At 54.7% G+C, this 22,607-nt stretch overlaps 1 protein-coding gene and 1 long non-coding RNA gene across 2 annotated transcripts; both read left to right on the forward strand.

The window, feature by feature from the left end:
* The first annotated feature begins 2,987 nt into the window (after window positions 1-2,987).
* On the forward strand, window positions 2,988-14,591 carry LOC309804559 (putative palmitoyltransferase ZDHHC11B). Its single transcript, XM_082621975.1, has 5 exons — window positions 2,988-4,604; window positions 9,770-9,945; window positions 10,314-10,415; window positions 11,487-11,611; window positions 12,249-14,591. The coding sequence occupies exons 1-5, from the start codon at window positions 4,278-4,280 to the stop codon at window positions 12,647-12,649; spliced, it is 1,131 nt and encodes a 376-aa protein (XP_082478101.1). The 5' UTR covers window positions 2,988-4,277; the 3' UTR covers window positions 12,650-14,591.
* Window positions 14,592-14,700: 109 nt separating this feature from the next.
* Window positions 14,701-22,314, forward strand: LOC309804802. The gene is made up of 3 exons (XR_014294169.1): window positions 14,701-14,742; window positions 15,625-18,676; window positions 22,277-22,314. It is a non-coding gene; the product is annotated as an uncharacterized lncRNA (long non-coding RNA).
* The last annotated feature ends 293 nt before the right edge of the window (window positions 22,315-22,607 follow it).

Here is a 22,607-nt window from a genome sequence, read left to right on the forward strand (position 1 = left end):
CCTGAGCCCGACACCAGCGTTCTGCCCTATAGTGAAATCAGGATGTCCCAGAGGAGGTGGCACCAGGACAGGGCACGGAGGGAGAAGGCGGCTGTTCCCAGGGTGGGCAGGGGCACAAGATGGCCCCAGGGCCCCGGCCCAGGAAATAGCCTGGAAAACACTGAGCAGTGAGAAATGAGCCCAGAAACCTGAGAGTGTGTGCAGCTGTGGCGAGTGGTGTGTGCTATGTGCTGTGTGTCTGTGTGGCGTGTGTGATTGTGTGTGTGTGTGTGGTGTGTGTATTTGTGGCGACGTGTGTGGCATGTGTCTGTGGCATGTGCGGATTGTGTGTTTTGTGTGTGTGTATGTGTGTGGTGTATGTGTGTGTGTGGTGTGTGTGTGTGTGGTGTGTGTGCGTGCCTGCGTGTGTGGCGTGTGCTGTGTGTCCGCGTGCAGCAGCAGTGTGGAGCTGTGTCTCAGGACGGTTGGGGCAGGAGAGCCTGTCGCCTAGCGACCGGCAGGGTTCCGGTGGCCGTGGCGACGGGGGACCAGGCTCCTGGCAGAGGGCTGAACGCAGAGGAGCTGGCAGGACAAGCCAAGGCTGCAGTGGGAGGTGGAGCCTGACAAGAAGGTGGGGACAGTCCCGTCTCGGGGCAGAGGGCCCGGCCCCGCGTGAACGTCCCACGGATGACGCGCGCTCGCAGCCCTGCGTGGCCCTCGTCACCCCGCGTGTCCCCTCGGCCGCGCGGGGAGGCGGGGCTCAGGCCGCAGGGCGCGGCTCACGAGGAGAGACGCGGGACGAGCGTGGGCCGCGGCCCCTCCACCCCATCAGCTCTCTCCTCCCCCAGGTCCTCTTGGTCGGAACAACCCAGCTGATCCCGACGTCCCAGCGCAGGTCCTGGAGAGGAAGGACTTAGGCCACGGTTGCCAGGTGTGTGTGCAGGGGGCCCTGGGTCAGGGTCGGGGGGGCCCGGGCGCCACCTCGCGCCACCACATGGCGGGCCTGCTGACGGGCTGGCGGGTGTCCGCACGGCCAGCGCCGTGGGCTCCGGCTTTCACTGAAGACCCACCCGCTCGGCCCTGCATTCTGAACTTGAAGTGCCCGGGGTGTCAGGGTGACTCTCAGGTCTGATGGAGTAAATCTTTTCAGAAGACCTCTGGGAAAAGGTGAGTGGGTGCGCTTGAGTCTCCAAGCCTCCTGGGGGCTTGCTCTATCTCACCTTCAGTGACAGGCTGGCTGGTCCATCTCAGGACAGAAGACTCAGCACTTGAACTTGATAAATGCCAGTTACATCATGTCATAGGTGATGTCATTGTTCCTTCTTCCGGGACACCTGTAGGACTCTGTGTCCTGGAAGCTCGCATTTTCACCACCGTAGATGTCTTCTTTCCACTGTCTGGTTCTTGGAGGATAATTTAGTCTTCAATCTCCTTGCAGTGCGGACATTGCTTCACTTTTCTTGGGGTGGGGGCAGTGTGGATGGGGTGGGAACAGATGGGGGACGGGGTTGGGGAGGGGCTCTGTCCGCACTGCGGACAGGTTAGGAGATCTGGGACCCCCCCTGCTTCCATGGTGACCACGGCCTGTGAATCTTGGCCATGGTCGTGTCGGGGGCCTGGAGGTGACGATGACCTTACGGGTCATCCCAGCACCAAACACAGACTCTGGAGCCCCAGGGAGGCTGGAAAACAAGATGCAGGAACCAAAATGGGGCAAAAAGTGGACCCAGGCACCATCATGCCCCAAACGGCTAATTTCCTGAGCCCGACACCAGCGTTCTGCCCTATAGTGAAATCAGGATGTCCCAGAGGAGGTGGCACCAGGACAGGGCACGGAGGGAGAAGGCGGCTGTTCCCAGGGTGGGCAGGGGCACAAGATGGCCCCAGGGCCCCGGCCCAGGAAATAGCCTGGAAAACACTGAGCAGTGAGAAATGAGCCCAGAAACCTGAGAGTGTGTGCAGCTGTGGCGAGTGGTGTGTGCTATGTGCTGTGTGTCTGTGTGGCGTGTGTGATTGTGTGTGTGTGTGTGGTGTGTGTATTTGTGGCGACGTGTGTGGCATGTGTCTGTGGCATGTGCGGATTGTGTGTTTTGTGTGTGTGTATGTGTGTGGTGTATGTGTGTGTGTGGTGTGTGTGTGTGTGGTGTGTGTGCGTGCCTGCGTGTGTGGCGTGTGCTGTGTGTCCGCGTGCAGCAGCAGTGTGGAGCTGTGTCTCAGGACGGTTGGGGCAGGAGAGCCTGTCGCCTAGCGACCGGCAGGGTTCCGGTGGCCGTGGCGACGGGGGACCAGGCTCCTGGCAGAGGGCTGAACGCAGAGGAGCTGGCAGGACAAGCCAAGGCTGCAGTGGGAGGTGGAGCCTGACAAGAAGGTGGGGACAGTCCCGTCTCGGGGCAGAGGGCCCGGCCCCGCGTGAACGTCCCACGGATGACGCGCGCTCGCAGCCCTGCGTGGCCCTCGTCACCCCGCGTGTCCCCTCGGCCGCGCGGGGAGGCGGGGCTCAGGCCGCAGGGCGCGGCTCACGAGGAGAGACGCGGGACGAGCGTGGGCCGCGGCCCCTCCACCCCATCAGCTCTCTCCTCCCCCAGGTCCTCTTGGTCGGAACAACCCAGCTGATCCCGACGTCCCAGCGCAGGTCCTGGAGAGGAAGGACTTAGGCCACGGTTGCCAGGTGTGTGTGCAGGGGGCCCTGGGTCAGGGTCGGGGGGGCCCGGGCGCCACCTCGCGCCACCACATGGCGGGCCTGCTGACGGGCTGGCGGGTGTCCGCACGGCCAGCGCCGTGGGCTCCGGCTTTCACTGAAGACCCACCCGCTCGGCCCTGCATTCTGAACTTGAAGTGCCCGGGGTGTCAGGGTGACTCTCAGGTCTGATGGAGTAAATCTTTTCAGAAGACCTCTGGGAAAAGGTGAGTGGGTGCGCTTGAGTCTCCAAGCCTCCTGGGGGCTTGCTCTATCTCACCTTCAGTGACAGGCTGGCTGGTCCATCTCAGGACAGAAGACTCAGCACTTGAACTTGATAAATGCCAGTTACATCATGTCATAGGTGATGTCATTGTTCCTTCTTCCGGGACACCTGTAGGACTCTGTGTCCTGGAAGCTCGCATTTTCACCACCGTAGATGTCTTCTTTCCACTGTCTGGTTCTTGGAGGATAATTTAGTCTTCAATCTCCTTGCAGTGCGGACATTGCTTCACTTCTCTTGTTTCTCTCACGCCCTCTTCCTTTTCCTCTTCTGGAAACCCTGACAGACACACATTGTGTCTGTGTCACTTAAATTTGCTCTCACAATTATCCCTTCCACACGTCTCTGTTTCAAGATCTGCAGTAATCCCTTGATGTGACCTTGCACGTGACTGGAGTTTGATTTTTGGCAACATCTTTTCTGTTAGTTGGCCCTTCCATCTGAATGCTTTCATCTGGGAATCATGTTTCAATACCAAGCCTGCCTTTCTGGGTTCTGAACCCCTGGTGCCTTGGTTGTGTTGTACAGATGTGCTATTAGATGCTCATGAAACCCACGCAAACTCAGGGCTGCTGTGTCCCGATGTCCACATGGCGTCACATCCAGAGGGCCAGAGCAGATGACCAAAAGCTGTGGCCAGCAGCTGAAACCTGCTCTTAGGACAATCCCCAAGGGGAAGTCACAGCTCACAGAAAAAAAGAGTCTTAGGATATTTTTCAACATTTCTGTCTCTTCCCAGAGTAACACATTAATATCAGCTGTATTTTCTGTGCATTTCTTCCTGAAGAGACAATGAAGGCCGTGCACGGGGCCTTCTAACCTCAACATTCCACCTGTAACAGCCGTTAACATCCTTGCCCCCTCCAGCACCCCCAAACACCCGACAGCCTCCCTGGCCATGTCCCTCCCTTTCCCAGTGGCCCTGCCCACCTGACTGGCTGGTTCCCTCCCACCCCTGGAGGGCCTGTTCCTGTGGAAGGAAAAACACAGGACTCTGGAAATGTGGCCTCTCCTGCCACAGGGGAAACTTGTAGGATTTCTGGTGGATGAAAGTGTCACATGATCACACCAGCTAAAGTTGGCTTTTCCTGCCCCGCCCTCGGTTTCCCCGGGGATGAGGACCTTTTCCTCACTGGGTCCACCATATCCCATGAGTCTTCTGATGAGGCGTGTGCATCTATAAACCAGCCCCCAGACTCATTGCTGCAAGTGGCCCCCAGGCCATGAGGGGCTGGGAGCTGCCCGCCCAGCGGTCATGGTGGGGGGCAGGGGGTGCCCTTTGTTCCTCATCCAGGGGGCCACACACCCCCCCCCCAAGAGCTGTTTTCCGCAGCTGTGATGTCACCGGGGCCCCGGGCAATGCTGGGCCGTGGGTCCCACCCCGAGTCCCCGGGCCACGAGGGCAGGAGAACATGGCCTGCCATGCCCCGTCCTGCCTTGCAGATGGCGTTCTGTGCCAGGATCTCGAGGCTCACCCTCCGAGGAACCATGTCCAGGAAGAGCACGGAGACTGTGCCACCCAGGCGGTCCAGGGTGAATGGCTGGTCGCAGCCCATCCACTGCTTTCAGGTCGTGATCTGGATCGTGTTCCTGATCCTGACCTTCACCACCTTTGGCATCTTCATTCCCTTCCTGCCACCCGAGTGGAGATACATTGCCTACAGTGTATCCTTTTACTGGGGGCATTGCTGTCATCTAAGGGGGCGAGGGGGTCCCGGAGGGGCCTCCAGTAGGCCTGGCTCCAGGCCACCCGCAGAGGTGGTCAGACCTGCCCTCCGCCCCGGCTCCCACTGTCACAGTGCTGGAAACCCCACAGCTGTCCTCCAGGCCGCCGCCGCCTCAGGGTCTGGGCTACAAGTGCCCACCAGCGCTGGGGCCGGGAGAGGGTGCCCAGCTGGCAGCAGGGGTGGGAGGGTCCCGGGTGGACAGAGACCCCAGGAGCGGGGGAGCCGCAGACGGGCCACGCACTTTCCCAACCATGGCTGAGCGGTTGCTCTGTGCTGTCCAAGAGGATTGGTGGGTTTTAATAAGGACTTGAAGAGCTCGCGTGCCCCCGCGAGGGTCACCTATGTGGAGCCGAGGCGCTGACGTCTGTGATAATGTGTGGTGGCTGTGTTCTGGGCGAGAGACGTCTGCTCTGAATGCTGGGGTGGGCGTCGGGGTGGCGCGGGACTCCACCAGGAACCCCGGCCCTCACACTGAGGGTCGCCACACGTTACAGCCAGTGGACAGGCTGGGCTGCTGCGATGTGGGCATTGGAACCAGCTTCTAAGAGTGGGGTGTTTGCGCCTGTGGCTACACTGCCTGCCTCGTCTCCTAGGCTGCCCCGTGCCCCTGGCCAGGTGTGTGTCAGTGGTGGGGATCGGGCGCGAGGGAGGTGTCAGGACCAAGAAGGGCCCTCTGTCTCCCGGGGCCTCCCAGCCCCTTATCGTGGCGCCTTTCAGCTTTGAAGAAGTGGAGAGAGCAGTGTGATGGACCCCAGCTACCAGGTACTCAGCTTCACCAGTTAAGACTTTGCCAGTGTTGTTTCATATCTCACACACATACACTGAGTATCTTTAAAAACCCCAGACATCATGAAATTTCACTGGAATGCCCCAGTTTGCATCTGACAGAGACTTTTGTCTCCACACCACCATTCTTCTTATCTCATCTAAAAAATCCCATGGGACGTTACCAAGATTGACACTTGTTGTTTTGCAGATGTGGGGCCCCCTGAGCCCCAATCAATCAGAAAAAGCAGGGCATCTGCCTGGAGTGCCTCTCACTCAGATGAGGCCCATTTTTTCCCCTCGAGGTCATAGAGATAGATTTCTTTGTGGTAAGGTTTGCAGTGATCAGTTTCCTGAATAGGAAAAGAGCTCTTCAGCTTTTCTGTTTCATCTTCTGTCTGTTTTGGCAAGTCATGTTTTTCAAGACATTTTAGTATTTTGTCTAAATTGTCAAATTTCTTGGAATAAAATTATTTGCACTATTTCCTGTTATCTGTAAGATCTGCCGTGATGCCACTGCTGATCAGTCTTCCTAGGGTTTATTGCTTTTATCAATTATTCAGAGAGTCAGCTTTTGGACTTACTGATTTTCCCTGTTTTATTTTTTTGAATTTCTGCTTTTATTTTTACTATTTATTTTCAATGTATTGTGGCTTTAATTTCCTCTTTTTCTACCTTCTTTTTTTCTTTTAAGATTTATCTTTATCCATTTATTTATTTATTTTGGCTGTGCCAGGTCTTTGCTGTGGCACGTGGGATCTTCACTGTGGCACGTGGGAGCTTTTAGTTGCAACAAGTGAACTCTTAGTTGCGGCATGCGGGATCTAGCTCTCCGACCAGGGATCAAACGCAGAGTCTTACCCACTGGACCATCAGGGAAGTTCTGTTTTTTCTACCTTCTTAAGGTGGAAACTTAGGCCATTGATTTTAGACCTTTTTTCTTTTTGTCGTATCTGAAGCTATAATTTCCCCCCTAGGTGCAAGCACACACAGACCTACAAACACACAAATATACATACAATGCACAAGTCACAAACCAGCCACACATATGGGCACCCACTCTGCCACACGCACAGAGGCACGGAGGCACAAAGATGGAGGCCAGAGGTCCAACTGGTTTGGCAGGGCCGTGCTCCCTCTGAAGTTCCCAGGACCTGTCCCAGCTCCGGTGGCCTCAGGCATCCCTTGGCTTTAGATGCCACCACCTCTGCGTCCTCACAGGGTTGTCCCGCTGTGCGTGTCTGAGTCCTGATCTTCTCCTCTTATAAGGACCCCAGTCCTATGAGATCAGGACCCACCATGAGGACCTCATCTCAACTTGATCATCTGCAAAGACCCCATTTTCAAGTAAAATCATTCACAGTTCCTGGGGTTAGGACTTCAACATCTTTTGGGGACACAGTTCAGCCTCACCTGTGGGTCTTTGCTTATGTGCTGGCTATGATGCTGTATCTTCATTCTCTTTCGGCCCAAAACTTAGCTGAGTTTTGGCCCTTGGAGCCTTTTTGAGTGTCCTGTGTGCTTTGTCCAGTAGCCACTGTGAGTGCTTACCTGCTTTGTGCACAGCAAGGAGCCCCGGGGTCAAGTGCACCCCGTCCCACGTGGACGGCCATTTCTTCCCAGAGTCCTGGCCCCCTGGTGGGCCTCTTGCCTCTGGGTGGCTCAGCACCCAGTCTGTGTGGCCCCCTCCTGCCTGTCCCAAGCGGTGGATGCAGGATGGCGTCCCTGGCTGTTCAGAGCTCAGACGGCCTTCAGGACATGTTTTCTGGTCCAGTTTCCTGCCCCCCAGACCCGCCACTGCCCCAGCGATGTTCCTCAGGCCCAGGCAGCTGCACTTGGGCGCCATGCTCTGGCCACTAGGGCGCGCCAGCGTCACTCGGCGCCTGCAGCGACCCAGGAGCAGGGAGAGCAGTGTCCCGGGTCAGGGCCGCGGGATTTCAGGAAGCCGGGTGGCATTCCGTGGGCCCGGTGGAGACAGGGAAGCGTCAGCAAGGCTGCACGTGCAGCGTGGGGGTCACCGTGCGGAAGCCTGGCCGCCCTTGGCCTGCGGAAAGCACTGGGCGGGGTGGGGCTCCTCTGGGACCCAGGCAGCGGTAGGGCAGCTCCGCGGGGGCCGCGCCCTCCCGCTGCAGGACCGGCGAGGCGGCCGTGTGACAGGGCGGGCATCCTGGGCTGGCGCCCGGTGCTGTTTGTTTACTGAACAAAGATAGTTGCTAGGGGACCGCCGCGTCCTCAGAACAGCTCGGGGCCCTGCTTTGCAGGGGAAGTGAGAAGGCAGACCGGGTTCTTTTTATTATTTACTTGAACCTAAGACGCTCCTGAGATAAAATTACATCGAAAGTGAAAGCTGGCAGCTTGAGGGCGCGACACCCCGCCTGTGGCACCTTCTATTCTGGGGGCTCGGTGACGGCCACTGAGTGTGTGACCGACAGCGGGAGTGGCCGGGTCGTCTCTGGCAAACGCAGACGCGGGCAGGCAGGTGGGCCCACGCGCGTACCTGTGGCAGACGTGTGACGTCTGAGGGGCCGTGGCAGCTTGGCCCACCGCATCGGGGTCTCGGGAACCCCCGGGCACCTGCAGGTTTAGGGGCTCTGCAGGGCTGCCTGTCAGGCTTGGGTTGGGCCCCCGGGCACCTCCCCCGTGAGGCTGAGGGTCTGAGCGTGGGCTGCTGTCCCCCCGCCCTCCCTGGCGGCGGTCTCGTGTGGAGCCGAGTGTGGACGTGTGGACAGAGCCCTTGGGCCACACTGGGCTCCAGCCTCCCAGCTGCCCTCCTGTCCACCCTCCCGGCCCCGCCCCCCGCCGTCTGATGGGGACCGGCCTACTCTAGCTCCGCAGAGCAGGGCCGCACCTGGGCCGCAGCGCGACTTCCTGCCACATCTCCTGTCCCGGGCTGTGCCCCCGCCTGTGTCCTGCGCTCAGGACACGCTCCCGTTGCCACAGCAACCACACAAACAGTGCTGTGTCAGCTGTGCCTCAGGCCTCGGGACGCGGGCGTAGGGGCACCAGCGTGCCCGGACCTTGCTGGCATCTCCAGATGGGACAGTGCAGGCTGGCCGCTGACCACCTGCCCACTGCCCCACACCCTGCCCAGGAGCGTGGCTCCGTCTGCTGGACAGCAGGGGCAGGGAGGTCCAGGCCACAGGAAGGGTGTCACTGCGGGATCTGGTCAGTCCCGTTCCCTGTGTCGGTCCCCTGGCCTGGCTGGTCCTCGGCTCTCTCGCCCTCACCGTGGTCTCTGTGCCCCCTGGCTGGGCCGGGCCTCTGGTGCCCCACGCCTGGCACCCAGGGCCCTGGGTCTGCACTGGAGGCTGGAGGACAAGGGAGGCCAAGCAGCTTTGGCCAGACCAGCTCCCCACTGAGGCTCACCGTGCAGCAGGGATGCTTGGTCCAGGCAGGACCGCGCCTGTGAGCACAAGCCCCAGAGCCCCAGGGCGGCTCCACTGCGGCTGAGCATTACAGGCAGGGCCAGCAGGCCCTGGACCCCCAACGCGGTGCAGCCTGAGAAGGACCCCAGAAGAGGGGCCTCTTTGCTCAGAGTCTGCACTGCCGGTGGGCCTCTGTACAGGCACCGTAGACCCTGTGCACATGCGGCTTTGCCACGAGACCCTGTGGGCGGGCGGAGAGAGGCGTCTCCGCACCACGCCCAGGCCGCCCTCGCAGGAGCTGGACCTGTGAACCCGAACCCTCCCAGCTCAGACCCATCCTGGGAAGCAGGGCAGGGCTGATGGGGAGGCCAGGCCGACACTTCCTCCCCTTCTGTTTGGTTTCCATGGGGACCGTGTGTCAGTTCCTGAAGAGGAGGTGGAGAGGGTGGGATCTGAGGAATTGATTTTACCCTGGGAGCCCTGGAGGGCGTGGGAGCTGGAGTGGGCCTGGGGGGTCCTGGGCTTGGGGGAGACAGCGAGAGACAGAGACAGACAGACAGACAGCCCCGGCCCACTCACCACAGAGGCTCACTGGGGGTACTGGAACCCTCCCTCCCTCCCTCCCTCCTTCTCCTGATGGCATGTGCGCTCAGTGTGGCCTCCCTGCCCCAAGGACCTCCACAGCCTGGCTTCGGCGCCAGGCTCGGTGCCCGCGGACACACACGGGCCTCTCCCGCTGTCCCAGCGAAGCTCCGCTTGGGTCGCAGGGCCACGGCCTCCGGCGGGCCCTGCTCTGTCCCTCAGGGGCAAAGGACTCGGGCGGGTTCTGCTGGGCGCACAGGAGCCAGAGGGGCCGCTCCCATTCCCGGCCAGGCACAGGCTCCCGTGGCTGCCTGGGGCCTGGCCACCCGGCCACCCGGAGTGGGCCCCTCGCGCGTGCCGCCCAGGCCGAGCTGTCCTTGACAACCCCCAGGTGACCGGCGGGATTTGGCTCTTCTACATCTTGGCCCACCTGGTGGTGGTTTCCATCGACCCGGCCGAAGCCAGTGTCCGCCTCAAGAACTACTCACGGTCTGTGCCGACCTTCGACCGGTCCAAACACGCACATGTCATCGAGAGGCAGTACTGTCACCTGTGCAGGGTCACTGTGTGAGTACCCAGCCGTGCGAGGGGACCCCCGCGCCGTCCCGCGGGGGTGGGCTGGGCTCGGGAGCACCTGGTCCCCAGCAGCCGACGGGCGCCGCCCCTTTTGCAGAGAAGCAGGGGCCCCGACACACAGCCCCCCGCCAGGCCGGGGCAGGAGCGCTGTGGCCTTGGGTCTCACACAAGCCTCTGCCGCCGACCGGATCCCAGCCCGGGGCTGCTCAGGGCCCCAAGGGTGTCAGTAGGGGCCGGGAGGGATCTGACTCAGCCTCCGGGCCTCAGGCCCTGGTACCTTGTGACGGCGCCCAGCGTGAGGTTGGCCCTGCAGGCAGACAGGGGCTCTGACGGGCGGCCCCTCCCGACCTTCCTTCCAGGAATGTGAAGTCCAAACATTGTATCACCTGCAACAAGTGTGTCTCAGGCTTCGACCATCACTGCAAATGGCTTAACAACTGTGTGGGGAGCAGGAATTACTGGTGAGGGGTCTCCCCGCCTGGGACGTGGGGCCTGGGGTGGCACTCACCCCTCACGCGGCTTGCTCCCCCTCCTCCGGGACGAGCCTCCTTAAGGGGCCTCCTAACTGGCCGAGCACCTCAAGGTCCACCTGCCGTGGGGACGGGTGAGGGGTGTGGCCCTGCCGTGAAGAGCACCGAGGGGGCCAGGAGGTCCCGACGGCGGCTCCAAGCACAGAGCTGGCTGAGAGGGCTCTCCTGGCGGGCGCCTCCCCATGTCCACTGGGCAGGGTCGGCAGGACGGCGGGGTGGGGGGGCCTGGCACGCAACAGGGTTGGCCTGTGCGGGGTTATCTGGGGCATTGGGGGAGGACCTCAGGGCAGGACCTCACGGCGACTTCAGGTGAACCACAGACACTGTTTAACACTGAAAATGTTAAAGGTATTACAGCAGAAAGACTAAAGGAAGGCGTTTTAGTGGAACCGTATTCCAGGAATTGCCACCCAGGGTTTATTTGTTCGGACGGGGAGACCATTCTCGGGGTCTTTTGTGCGCAGAGTGCAGCAGTGATTTGGGTCTAAAACCGAAGCACGCAGCCCTGACGGGTGTGCTTTTCGAAGGCAGTGTGGCCCCGCTCCTTGGCGCTGGCATCAGCACCCCGGCCGGCCGTGCCCTTGGTGGTGGCTGGGAGGGAGCCGGGTCTGAACCAGCAGGAGAAGGGGACCCGGGAGGGGCCGGCTTGGACCAGTCGTGCCCCGTGTCTGAGCCTCCGTCTCCCTCTTGTGAGCTGGGGTGCTTAGTGTTAGGGTTAGGGCCCTCCTGTAGGACCGAGTGAGATCTCAGGTGCGTGTTGTGGAGCAACAGAAACCGCAGGGGAGGCCCCGGGGCCGTGGGTCTGTGCGGTCACCCCGAGAGCAGGAGAGAGAAGCCCAAAGGTCGGGAGCCAGAGGGGGACGGGCTGCGGGACGGCGGCCGGGGCACACCCTCAGCAGGGGCGACCCCGGGTCGCGCACACTGCCCTGGGCCCCGGCGCGCGTGCCGCTGGCTCCCAGGGCCCGGGCTGTGCAGCCGCCCGAGCAGGCTCTCGTCCCACAGGTACTTCTTCGCCTCAGTGGCCTCAGCGTCGGCCGGACTGCTGTGTGTGGTCGCCATGCTGCTGTACATCTTCACCCAGTACTTCATCAACCCCGCCAGGCTGCGCACCGACCCACACTACGGGAGTATGCACTGCCCCGGGCCCGGGCCCGGGCCCGGGCCTCCCCTCCCGCCACCTTCCTTCTGGGGGGCCACGTAGGGCAGCCCGGGGTCGAGCACCTGTCCAGGCTGAGTTGTGGGGTGAAGACGCTTGAGCTGGAATTCGGTCTTCACTGGCCAGCACATGACCCTTCTCTGTTTTTCTTCACTTAATTGTTGGAAGCCGCATGGCTGTGGTGTCAGGTCCCCTTGGGTCACAGAGGACTGTATCCTGGAAATGCCCCAGGTGGGGGCTCTGACCTTCCAGCTCTAGTTAGAGTGGGGAGGGCCCAGCGGGGCAGCGCAGTGGACGCCGGGGTCAGGCTCTGTGACCTGGGCACCTAGTTACCCTCTCCCAGCCTTACCTTCCAGATCCAGAAAGTGGATCGTGATATACCCACCGCAGTCAGGAGGGGCTGCAAGGGTACTTAGGCCAGGCAGAGCACACCTGGGCGAGGAGGAAGGGCTCACCTGGGCAGGGAGGGGCTCACCTGGGCAGGGAGTCACTCCCTCGGGCTGGTGTTCCCTCCCCCACTGCCAAGCTCTGCCTCCAGGTACTCACCTGACGAGAGGTTCGACCTTGTCAGCAGGAGCTGGATGCGCGTCTCTCTCCCCCCGGCACAGGTGTCTCCGACCAGAACACGTGGCTACTGCTCCTTCCGCTTTTCCCTGTGAGGACGGGCGCCCCGGTCTTCCTGGGCATCGTGGTGCTGATGCTGCTGCTTGAGCTCGCCAGCCTCGTGCTGGTCGGTCAGCTGCTCGTGTTCCACCTCTACTTGAGTACGTGCCCCCTGGGCTGCCCCGTGTTGGCCAGCCTTCGCCCCTGTGTTCACATGGGTCCCCGGGCAGGCAGCCTCCGCCAGAAACAAGCTCAGAGCACAAAGGACAAGTCACAGGAAGAGAAGAAACACCCCGCGAGGGGCAGGAGGGCTGAGTTCTGTTCCAAGTCCTGCGGGAAACATAAAGGAGGTTCAGGAAGTGGTCAGGACGGTGTTCAGAGACGGAAAAAGGAACAGAATCCATGAGGCAGGAACAGGACACTGTGGAAAAGAGCAGGGAGGTTTAGAAGAGCAACAACCAGAAACCCTAACAACGAAGAGCACTGAACTCAGCGATGGCGTCTCCACTAACCAAACTCGCTTGACGGAGAACCGGTGGTTTTCTCGTGTCCGCACGGCAGCTGCCCGGGGCAGGCTCCATCTGCCTTTAAAATGAGGGGAGGAGGCCTGTCCCGCACCCTGTGAAGCCTTTGTTTGGAAGTCACAACCGTCACCAACCTCTGCGGCCCCAAAGGGAAGGCAAGGCGCCTGTGGTGGCCGTGCCGGGTGCTCCGGCGCCCGCCATGCCCTGCTGAGCCAGAGACGAGGGCAGAACCCGCCCTGGAAGCCCCGGACGGCTCCCCCAGCTCCTGCGTGCACGGCGGGGCCAGCAGGGCCCTGGGCTCGGGGCCGGGGTGCGTGTCGGGGGCCGCTGCGTCTGTCCAGGCGGAGCATGCCCAAGCGCTGCTCTCTGCACTTCTGCAGCTGATGGGACGCGGTGAGTCCGCAGGAGTGAGGAGGGGCCTGGAGAAGTCAAGCCCACAGGACTCGGTGGCCGGCTGGACATGTAAGGACAGGAGTGTCCAGGGGCTAGTGGTGCCACCGTCACCGAGCATGAGGACACACAGGAGGCCTGTACAGGGGGAGACGTGCGGGACTCAGGACCGAGTGGGTTTATTTTAGGGTCTTTGAACCTCCAAGAATGGATTTCCAGGAAAACGTTGGGATTTAGCTATTGGTAGTTACAGTAAGAGTACCCTGGAACGTATCTACTTAACATCCTCGCGACCCCTCAGTCTCTGCGGGGTCAGACTCAGCGCAGTGGCGAGTCGGAATTCAGTCCAGGCTCAGCGCAGTGGCGAGTGCTCAGCGTGCAATCGGAGTGAAACCCTCGGGCCGGAGGCCCAAGGGAGAGCCGGGCACCGCAAGTGGGAGAGAAAGCGCCACGGAAGATGCTGAGGAAGAAGAGGGTCCTCCAGCGGCCCGAGCTGCCGGGTGGGCCCTGCAAGGCGAGTGGACACAGGTGGCCCTTCCTCAGTGAGGCCGGGCTCCGGCCACAGCTCCCAGGCCACGCGGTGTGTGAGGCTCTGCGTCCGTGTCCCCTCCTCTGCTTGATCACTGCAGTCCGATCGCCACACCTCACGCGAAGTGCGCTCAGAAGAGGGTGAGCTCCGGAGGCACGCAGGGGTGTCTCAGTCTGGATTTGGTGGTGTTTGTGCAAACCCACACGGAAGAATGAATATTTTCACGAGAATACAAACAGGGTCAAGTTTACATCCTCAAAGTGTGACACAGGTTCTGAGGGAATGTGTGCAGTTAATCAAGAAAGATAAGGCAAACGAAGCAAAAGCCCTTGGAGGAACCCTCAGGGAAGCGGACGGGGAAGGGGTTCTGAGCCTCGGGCCCCCGCGGGGTAGCAGCCGAGCGGGTCTTGTGAGGCCTTGTGAGGACTTGTGAGGGCAGGCGGCCCTCCGTCTGCTCCTCAAGCGGCAAATAGGCTTCTGTGGGTGGCCCTTTTCGCTTTTCAGAAATGATGGTCAACCCTCTGCTCTCACGTTTGTTAGTTTTCAGGGAAAGGTTGGCCCCTCCGCGAAGGCACACGAGTGAAACGGGCACAGAGCATGCTTTCGTTAGTAGTGCTTTTCTACTGGCAAACGTGTTTGAGAGTTTCTGCTAACAACCTGGGGTCCTTCCGCCACGTGTGGGAGCTGGTATCTCACCTTGATTAACACGGAGCTGGGCTCAGCACTCCCCCGTCCACCTTGGCTTTACGGGCCTGTGAGGGACGCAGGGCCATGGCTCCCCTGCCCGGGACGGGGCTGGTGGGCCGCTGCTGGCCGCGGCCCAAGGCCAGCCGGGCTTGGGGTGGCCTGGGAACCAGCCGCCACCGCCCCGGACACAGAGGGCGGGGCCGCTGCGCAGCTCATGGAGGGTGACTCTGCCCCTTGCCTCCGTCCTCCTTTCTAGGGGCCAAGAAGCTGAGCACATATGATTACCTAAAGCAGGACGAAGAAGAACAGAGCTGGAATCCCCCGGCAGTGCAGAGAGATGTGACCCCACAAGGAAACGAGTTGTCACAGGTACTGGACGTCTCTCTGCTTCACCATCCAGGTTCATGCAGGGCCGGGACAAGACCCAAGGTCACCTTGCAGCTAGGACCACTTAGGCACAGTCCTTCGCTTCTGTGTTGGTGTGTGTGTGTGTGGCTGTATGTGCCTGTGCGTGAGTTTGGCATGTAGTGTGCACGTGTGTGTTGTGTCATTTCCGAGCTCACTCTCCCCAAGGTTGAGTCAGCAGGGCCGACTCCGTTCAGGCCGCCCATTTCTTCAGCTGCTCAGCAAAATTAACATCCACTCTTCAAAGGCCAGCATGAAGAAAATGAAAATAAAAGCCACAGACACAAATGATTATTTGCAGATCATAGACTTGTACCCAGAAAATGTGTAGAAATTTCAAAACTCAATTATAAGAAAATCGACCCAGCTTTTTAAATGGGCAAAAGATTTGAACACACTGCACCAAAGGGGATCTATGGGTGGCAGATAAGCACATGAAAAGATGGTCAACATAATTCATCGTTAAGGAAACACAAATGAAAACCACAGTGAGACATCACACATGCCCATCAGAGTGGCCATAATCAAAGAGACCAGCCCCGAGTGTCGGTGAGGCTGTAGATGGCGGTGGGGATGCGGAACTACATCACTTTGCAAGGAGGTTCGGCATTTTCTTAAAAAGTGAAATATATACGTCTCAGTGACCCAGTCACCCCACTCCCTGTCTCTTGCCAAAGAGAAATGGAAACGCGCACACATGTGTAAGGGTGCGGGAGAGGGTGCCCCCCTCCCCTCCCGTGAGGTCCCTTCCCAGGACCCAGGGGACTCTTAGGTACCACTGCTGCAAATCAACTGAAAGTGTCAACAACGTGCTTTCATTTTATGACTTTCCTTTATCTCCCACAGCAGCTGGATAACGACCTGAGATCGTCTGTGCAGGGGTAAGTCGTCATCTGCCTAGAGCAGCTATATTCTCCTCTTAACTGGCTTGCTTTAAAAAGTCTTTCTTACGGGCTTCCCTGGTGGCGCAGTGGTTGAGAGTTCGCCTGCCGATGCAGGGGACACGGGTTCGTGCCCCGGTCCGGGGGGATCCCACATGCCACGGAGCGGCTGGGCCCATGAGCCATGGCCGCTGAGCCTGTGCGTCCGGAGCCTGTGCTCCGCAACGGGAGAGGCCTGCGTACTGAAAAAAAAAAAAAAGTCTTTCTTAGCCCAAGGAACATCCTCCATATTCTTTCCTAATACTTTTGTAATTTTTACTTGCTTTCTTTACATTTGGCTTTTAAACCATCTTCTATTTATTTTTGTATTTACTGAGGTTATTTTATTACAGCATAACTGTTGGTTGCCACCTCATTAATTAAATGGTCCACTTTTCCTCATCCAATCGAAAGGCCGTTTTCCTGATACCCCGAGCGTCCGCAGACGCTGGGCTTGTCTGCTTCTGGACACCAGTCTGTCCCTCTGCTGAGGCTACTAAGGACACTGTGCTCTTTTCACGATAGGACTTCATTTAGCTACCTTTTAACATCTAGTAGGTGAATGCCCCTCTTAAGATTTTTGCTTTTCATTACTTTTGACAATTCTTTCCTGTATTTATTTTTCCATATAAACTTGAAGATCATTTTGTGCAGTTCCAAGAAACCTGGAGTTTGAACTGGAGTTACGTTAGGTGTGCACTTTACGTGGGAGGCACAAAGCCTGCCTCCCCACCTTCACAGCTCAGCGTCTGTGTGGGGAGCAGACCAGGAAGCCAGTCTGCGGGTGGGGAGGTGGGGAATCGAGGGGCTGGAAGTGCCGGGCACACCGTAGTAGGGCTCCTTCTTCCCGGAAACCTGCAGGGGAAGCTCCAGCGTTCCTGGCAGGGAAGATTGGCCCAGGGGTCCTGGGGGACTTCACGTCTCCCTTGCCACAGCTCACCTGGCAGAGAGACTCAGAAAAGGAGAAGTGCACCGTTAGTCAATTCCCCAAAAGCTGAGAATTGCTGCAGGTTTTTGCTTAGTTTAATAATCAGGGCATATAGTTTAGTGTGAAAGAACATTCCTTTTCAAATAGCCCACTATTTTTGTTTCTAAATTTATTAGAAACCTGATTGGTACTAGTATTGTGACAACCTAAGTCATTTTGAATTTCACTTTCAAGTGTCTATGGTCCTTTAAATAAAATCTAAGAATATTTTTTCTTTTATTTCTTTCTGGCAAGAAGGATTGAAGCGTACCTGGAATCAGCGTGGTGAGCTGAGCTCGAAAACCAAACCGAAACAAGACAAAAACCTAGGTTTTTTTCAGGTTGCCTAATCAATGCATATGCATTATAGAAAATTTGGAAACTGCACAACTTCCCAGTGTAAATACGAACATCCCTTCTTGCCCCCCTCCACCAAGTGCCACTGCTGGCATTTTGATTAGTATCTTTTAGGTCTTCCTTTTAAATATTTTTTGTGTGCATTGTATACATGATGGGTTTTTTTCTAAAATTATAATCATACTGTAGAACTCTTTAGAAGTCTTTTTTAAAAACTCCATATATTGTGAACATTGTTAACAGAAAAAATAATGATTTTTATGAATATAAATCATGCCAACTTTGGAATGTACCGTATTCCTCATTTTTGGAATACTATTCTTTATTTTCAATCTAGTCTTCACTTTTGCATCCCTTTATTGAAAGGGTTGATTGTGGGAGAAGTGTGATGCAACGAAATACAAGTTTACAAGCCCTCCAGACCCAATGGGCAATAAAACACCAATGACCTTTTTTTGCTGCAGAAATGTTCCTGGGGTGACCTGGGAGTCAACCTAACAGTTGACGAGTAGACACAGCCTGATTTGGGGGAAAGTTTGCTGGAGTAGGTCCTAGAAACCTGGGAATATGTTTAAATCACAAGACACTGAAGTGTCTCACAGGCGTGTTTTGGTGGAAAACACTGTGGGACTTCGTAAAGTGTGTCTCTAGTAGCAGTTATCAGACCAGTTTACTGGGAGTGTTTCTTCTGTTCTGGACTGTTTGCCTGCCGTGGAACAGTAAATAGAATAGATTATATTGATAGAAATTGACCAGCTAGGACGAAAATAAAGTGGGGAGAGGACCACACACAGGCAGACACTTCCTGTCTGATTTTAGAGGCGTGGCCTGTGCCAGTTCCCATTGCTACACAGCAAATCCCCACAGGCTTAGTGGCAAAGACGACGTGTGAACTCTCGGTTCCCGCAGTCACACGCCTGCGGGCGCATCAGTCTCTGCTTGGCACTTCACACAGAGCCGCCAGGGCTCCTGGGGCAGTGGCCTCTGCAGAAGGTGGGTCTGGAATGTTGACAGAGCCAGTCCCGTCCTCACGCTCCATCTCTAAGTCGGTAGCGGGGGGCCGAGTCCTCCTCATGCTTCAAACCTCCCCAACTTCCCCCTTCCATGTTCCTCGGTTTGTGGAGGTCCGTGTGATGACACTGACCTACCTGGGCATCAAAGACAAGCCTCCCGTATTCATTTCCTGGAGCCCCTGCGGGAAAGTGCCACAAAGTGGCAATGTTGTGGCCCCGAGGCACGTCACTGTGCACTTGTAAAGAGCCCCTGCACCGCTGCTGCTCACAAACTGGCAAGTGCAGTTGTCCTGGGGGGGCTCAGTGGGGCGAAGCCCGTCTTCCTGGCATCCCACTGGCAAGCAGCCATGGTCCTTTACATGCACAGCCCCTGCAGGCTGTTTTACATCGAGCGTTCACACGGCCTCCCAGGGCTGCTGCTCTAAGGAGGAAACGGCAGCATTGACGCTGGCGTGAGGCTTTGCAGCCTTACCCGCCCCGCGTGCGCTCCTGCCCCCAGCCAGCTCCCTCCTCGCTGACCTCAGTGTTCCCTCCGCCTGCCCCATCCTAGCAGAAAGAAGCCCAAGGCTTTCCTGCCAACTTCCATGCACCTGGGTCTGTGCTCCACCACCGTAAAGCCAGAGGACACCTCGTCATCAAAGGTAAGCCCACGGCCACCAGCGTGAGACTCACCACGGGGGTCAGAGCCGAAGGTGGGTCTCAGGCCCTCCAAGAATGAGGGCAGAGCAGTATTTGGAATCGCTTGTTTGATGAATTGAAGCATTTATGTGGTTCCCAGGGATGCCCCTTACGTGGGAACAAAGGTAGGTGGGGAACAGAAGAGAAAGTGAGGGGCAGAGGTACTCTTAACTGTGAGGCTTGTGTTGTGTGTGTGTGTGAGTGTGTGTGTGATGCATGTGTGTGAAGTGTGTGAAGTGTGTGATGTGTGTGATGTGTTTGTGATGTGTGTGTGTGAGTGTGATGCATGTGTGATGTGTGTGTGAGATGTGAGTGTGCCATATCATTTCCATAACTTCACAGGATCAAGCCTGCAGGGCTGACTCATTGTAGGCCCTCCCAGAGGTCAGATGCTCCAGGGGTTTCTGGTAGGCTACTTGTGAGCAGGCGTTGCTACTATGCCAATTTCTGAAGGTTGCTGGTGACTTTATTTTCTCTGTGGAGGAGCTTCATCTCACCACGAAGCCTGGAGGGCATCAGAGAAGGTGGATCCTTGTAATAATTTAGAAATAGCAAGAGGGTCAGCACCCACCTTTAGCAGCAGTGAAGTTGTCAGCAGTCTTTTTCCTTGCTTGCGCTCGTGCTAGCAACTTCTACTAGAAGCTCGGAAGCAACTTCGTGGAAACTGTCATCCTGCCCACCCACCCCAGACCCAACCACCAAAGGTGACCTTCACTGCAAGCCAGGAGCAGGCGTCCATGGGTTTTCCTTTGCTGTCGTTAAAGCCAGGGTGACCCTATGTTCCAGTTTGCCTGAGACAGTCCCATTTGACACCTGCTGCCAGTCCTGACCATGTGGTCACCACTCTGATGGACACTTGTCATTGATCATTATGTTAAATCTCACTAAGACTCTCCTGGACACATTATTATATCCATTTGGTGGCCAACAGGAGAGAAGGAGGCCAAGCTCAACTCCTAAGAGCAGGCAGATCTTCTAAGACTCTGAGATTTGAAACCTTTCTCTCTCCTGCACTGGAGAACACATTATCTTTGGCATTTAAGAACATGAAATTCCAAATTACCAATGCACAGGTGACTTTCTAATGCAAAAATATAACATTATGGGTTTGGGTCTCTTAAACTTTTCTATACTTAATTGTAAGTGTTCTAAGGTTGAAATATTGCTTTATTACTTAAGAAAGGGATTTACCATTCTACTTAGTTGGTACAAATTACCAAAACCAATTCAAGAAGAAATGGAACATTCAAATGGTCATATAACAAGTAAAGACACTGAACTAGTAATTTTAAATTCTCCACAAAGAAAATCCTAGGCCCTAATGGCCTCATTGGTGAATTCTAACTGTTATTTTAAGGGGAAAAAAACCTAAATCAATTATGCACAAACTTCCAGAAAATAGAGGAGGAAGAAATACTTCCCAACTCATTTCTGTGAGGCTAGTACATAATACTAAAGCCAGATAATGTCATCAAAAAAGAGTATCATTAAAAAAAAAGAGTATCATAAGCCAATATCACTCATGAATACAGAGGCAAATATCATTAACAAAATTTAGCCAACCAAATGCAGTCACATATATACAGAACTATACACTGTGACTAAGTGAGCTTTATTCCAGAAATGCAAGGTTGGCTTTAACATCTGAAAACGTATTAATGTAGTAAACATATTAATAAAATAAAATACAGTAAACATACAAGCACATCAATCAATCAGAAAAAACATTTGCTAGTAACACATCTAGTTATGATAAAACAATTTCACAACCTAGGGGGGAAAACACCCTAAATCTGATAAAGAACACTGGTGAAACTTACAACTAATTCATACTTAATTCATACTGAAGGCTTTCCCCTTAAGATTGGGAGCAAGACAAGAATGTCCATTCCAAACTTCTATTTGACATTTTACTAAAGTTCCAGCCAGTGCAGTAAAGCAAGAAATATAAGTTAAAGGCATATAGATTTGAAAATGAAACGGTGTTTATTTGTAGGAAACATGATCTAACAAATCTGCAGAAAAGCTAGTAGAAATAATAAGATAGCTTAGCAAGGTGGTAGGATATAAAATCAATGTTAAAAACTGAATTACATTTCCGTATACTGGCAGTGAAAAGTCTGAAAATGGTATTAAGAAAACTATTCCATTCACAGTAGAATCAAAAAATAATAAAATCACGAAACAAGCCCCAAAATCTTTATATGTGAAGCTACAAACTATTGCTGAGAGAAATTAGACACAATCCAAATAAATGGAAAGATTTACAATATTTATGGATTGGAACACTCAATATTGTCACGATAGAAAATTTCCCCCAAATTGATCTACAAACTTACATGATCCCCATTGAATTCCCAGCAAGATTTTTTCTTTAAGGAAATAGCAAGCTGTATGTGGAAATTCGGAGGACTTAGAGTGGCCAAAATCATTCAGAAAAAGAAGAACCAAATTGGAGGATTTAGACAATCTGACTTCAAATTTCACCACAAAGCTACTGTATGGTTGCCAGCATAAGGATAGACATAGAGATCAATGAAACAGAATAGAAACTCCAGAAATAAAACCTTTACATTTATGGTAAATGGAATTTTAAACAAATGTGCCAAGGCAATTCAATGGGGAGAAATGTATTTTCAGTAAATGATACTGGAACAATTGGATACCCACAAGGAAAAAAAAAAATGAACTTAATGTCCTACTTCACAGCATACAAAAAAATAACTCAAAATCAATCTTGGACCTAAATTTCAGGGCTAAACTACAACACTTTAGGAAGAAAACAGAATAAAATCTTTGTGATCTTGAGTTAGGCAAAGTTTTCTTTAATATGACACCAAAGCACTATTAAAGAAAAATATGAAAAATTGGACTTCATCCAAATTTAAAATATTTGCCCTTCAAAAGTCACCGCTACAAAAATAAAGATATAAGTCACAGACTGGAATAAATACTTCCAAACCATATACTTGTATCCAGAATATAAAGAATTTTCAAAACTCAATTATAAGAAAAGTGACCCAGTTTTTTAAATGGGCAAAAGACTTGAACAAACTGCCCCAAAAAGGATATATGGGTGGCAAATATGCACACGAAAAGATGGTCAACATCATTAGGCATTAGGGGAATGAAAATTAAAACTAAAATAAGACCCCACTACACATGAATCAGAATGGCTAAAATTAAAAAGGCTAACAATACCAAGTGTTGGTGAACCTGTAGAGGAGTTGGATGTCTTAATACGTGGAAAGGAAAATGAGAATTTAAAGTGACACCACTTTGGAAAGTAGTTTGGCAGTTTCTTTAAAACTTAAATATATTCTTATCATTTGACCCAGCAATCCCATTCCTGACTAGGAGAAATGAAGCCACCTCTGTACATGTAACATGGGTCGGGAGGAAAGATACTATCCCACCAGTGAGATCCTTTCCCAGGCCTCAGAAGCCCCTGAGACACCATTGCTTGAAATCAACTATAACAAACTTGAATTTTCTGAACAAATAACCTCAACATCGACAATTTCTTCCTTTACAATTTTACTGATTTTTATTTATTCTCACAGCAACCAGTTGCCAGCCTGAGTTCACCTGTACAGAGGTAGGTTAGATGCTTAGTAGAGTTGTTGTATCTATCTGAAAAATAGCTATATTCTCTTCTTAATTCAAATTACTTCGAAAAATAATTCATCTGTGATGGAATATTTTTAAATAATGTGTAACACAATGGAAGCTAACATTGTTTCACCTAAGATTACTAACAATTATAGCCATTCATGTCTCTCATTTTTACTTATCTTACTTGCAAAAACTACAGTAATTCTTCTCGCCCTTCTTTACAACTACTCTCTGAACTAATACACAAAAACAAGACAAGGCTCTTTACTTTCCGTGCCA

Source organism: Mesoplodon mirus (genome assembly GCF_964341445.2).
Source record: "Mesoplodon mirus genome assembly, chromosome: 5".
Lineage (NCBI taxonomy): Eukaryota > Metazoa > Chordata > Mammalia > Artiodactyla > Ziphiidae > Mesoplodon > Mesoplodon mirus.

What these genes read in the sequence shown, in the direction of transcription:
- LOC309804559 (XM_082621975.1), top strand. Translation starts at nt 4,278, where the DNA reads ATGTCACCGGGGCCCCGGGCAATGCTGGGCCGTGGGTCCCACCCCGAG. An exon ending in GGAGATACATTGCCTACAGT is followed by an intron (nt 4,605 to 9,769) that starts GTATCCTTTTAC and finishes GACAACCCCCAG; the next exon opens with GTGACCGGCGGGATTTGGCT. An exon ending in GTGGGGAGCAGGAATTACTG is followed by an intron (nt 10,416 to 11,486) that starts GTGAGGGGTCTC and finishes CTCGTCCCACAG; the next exon opens with GTACTTCTTCGCCTCAGTGG.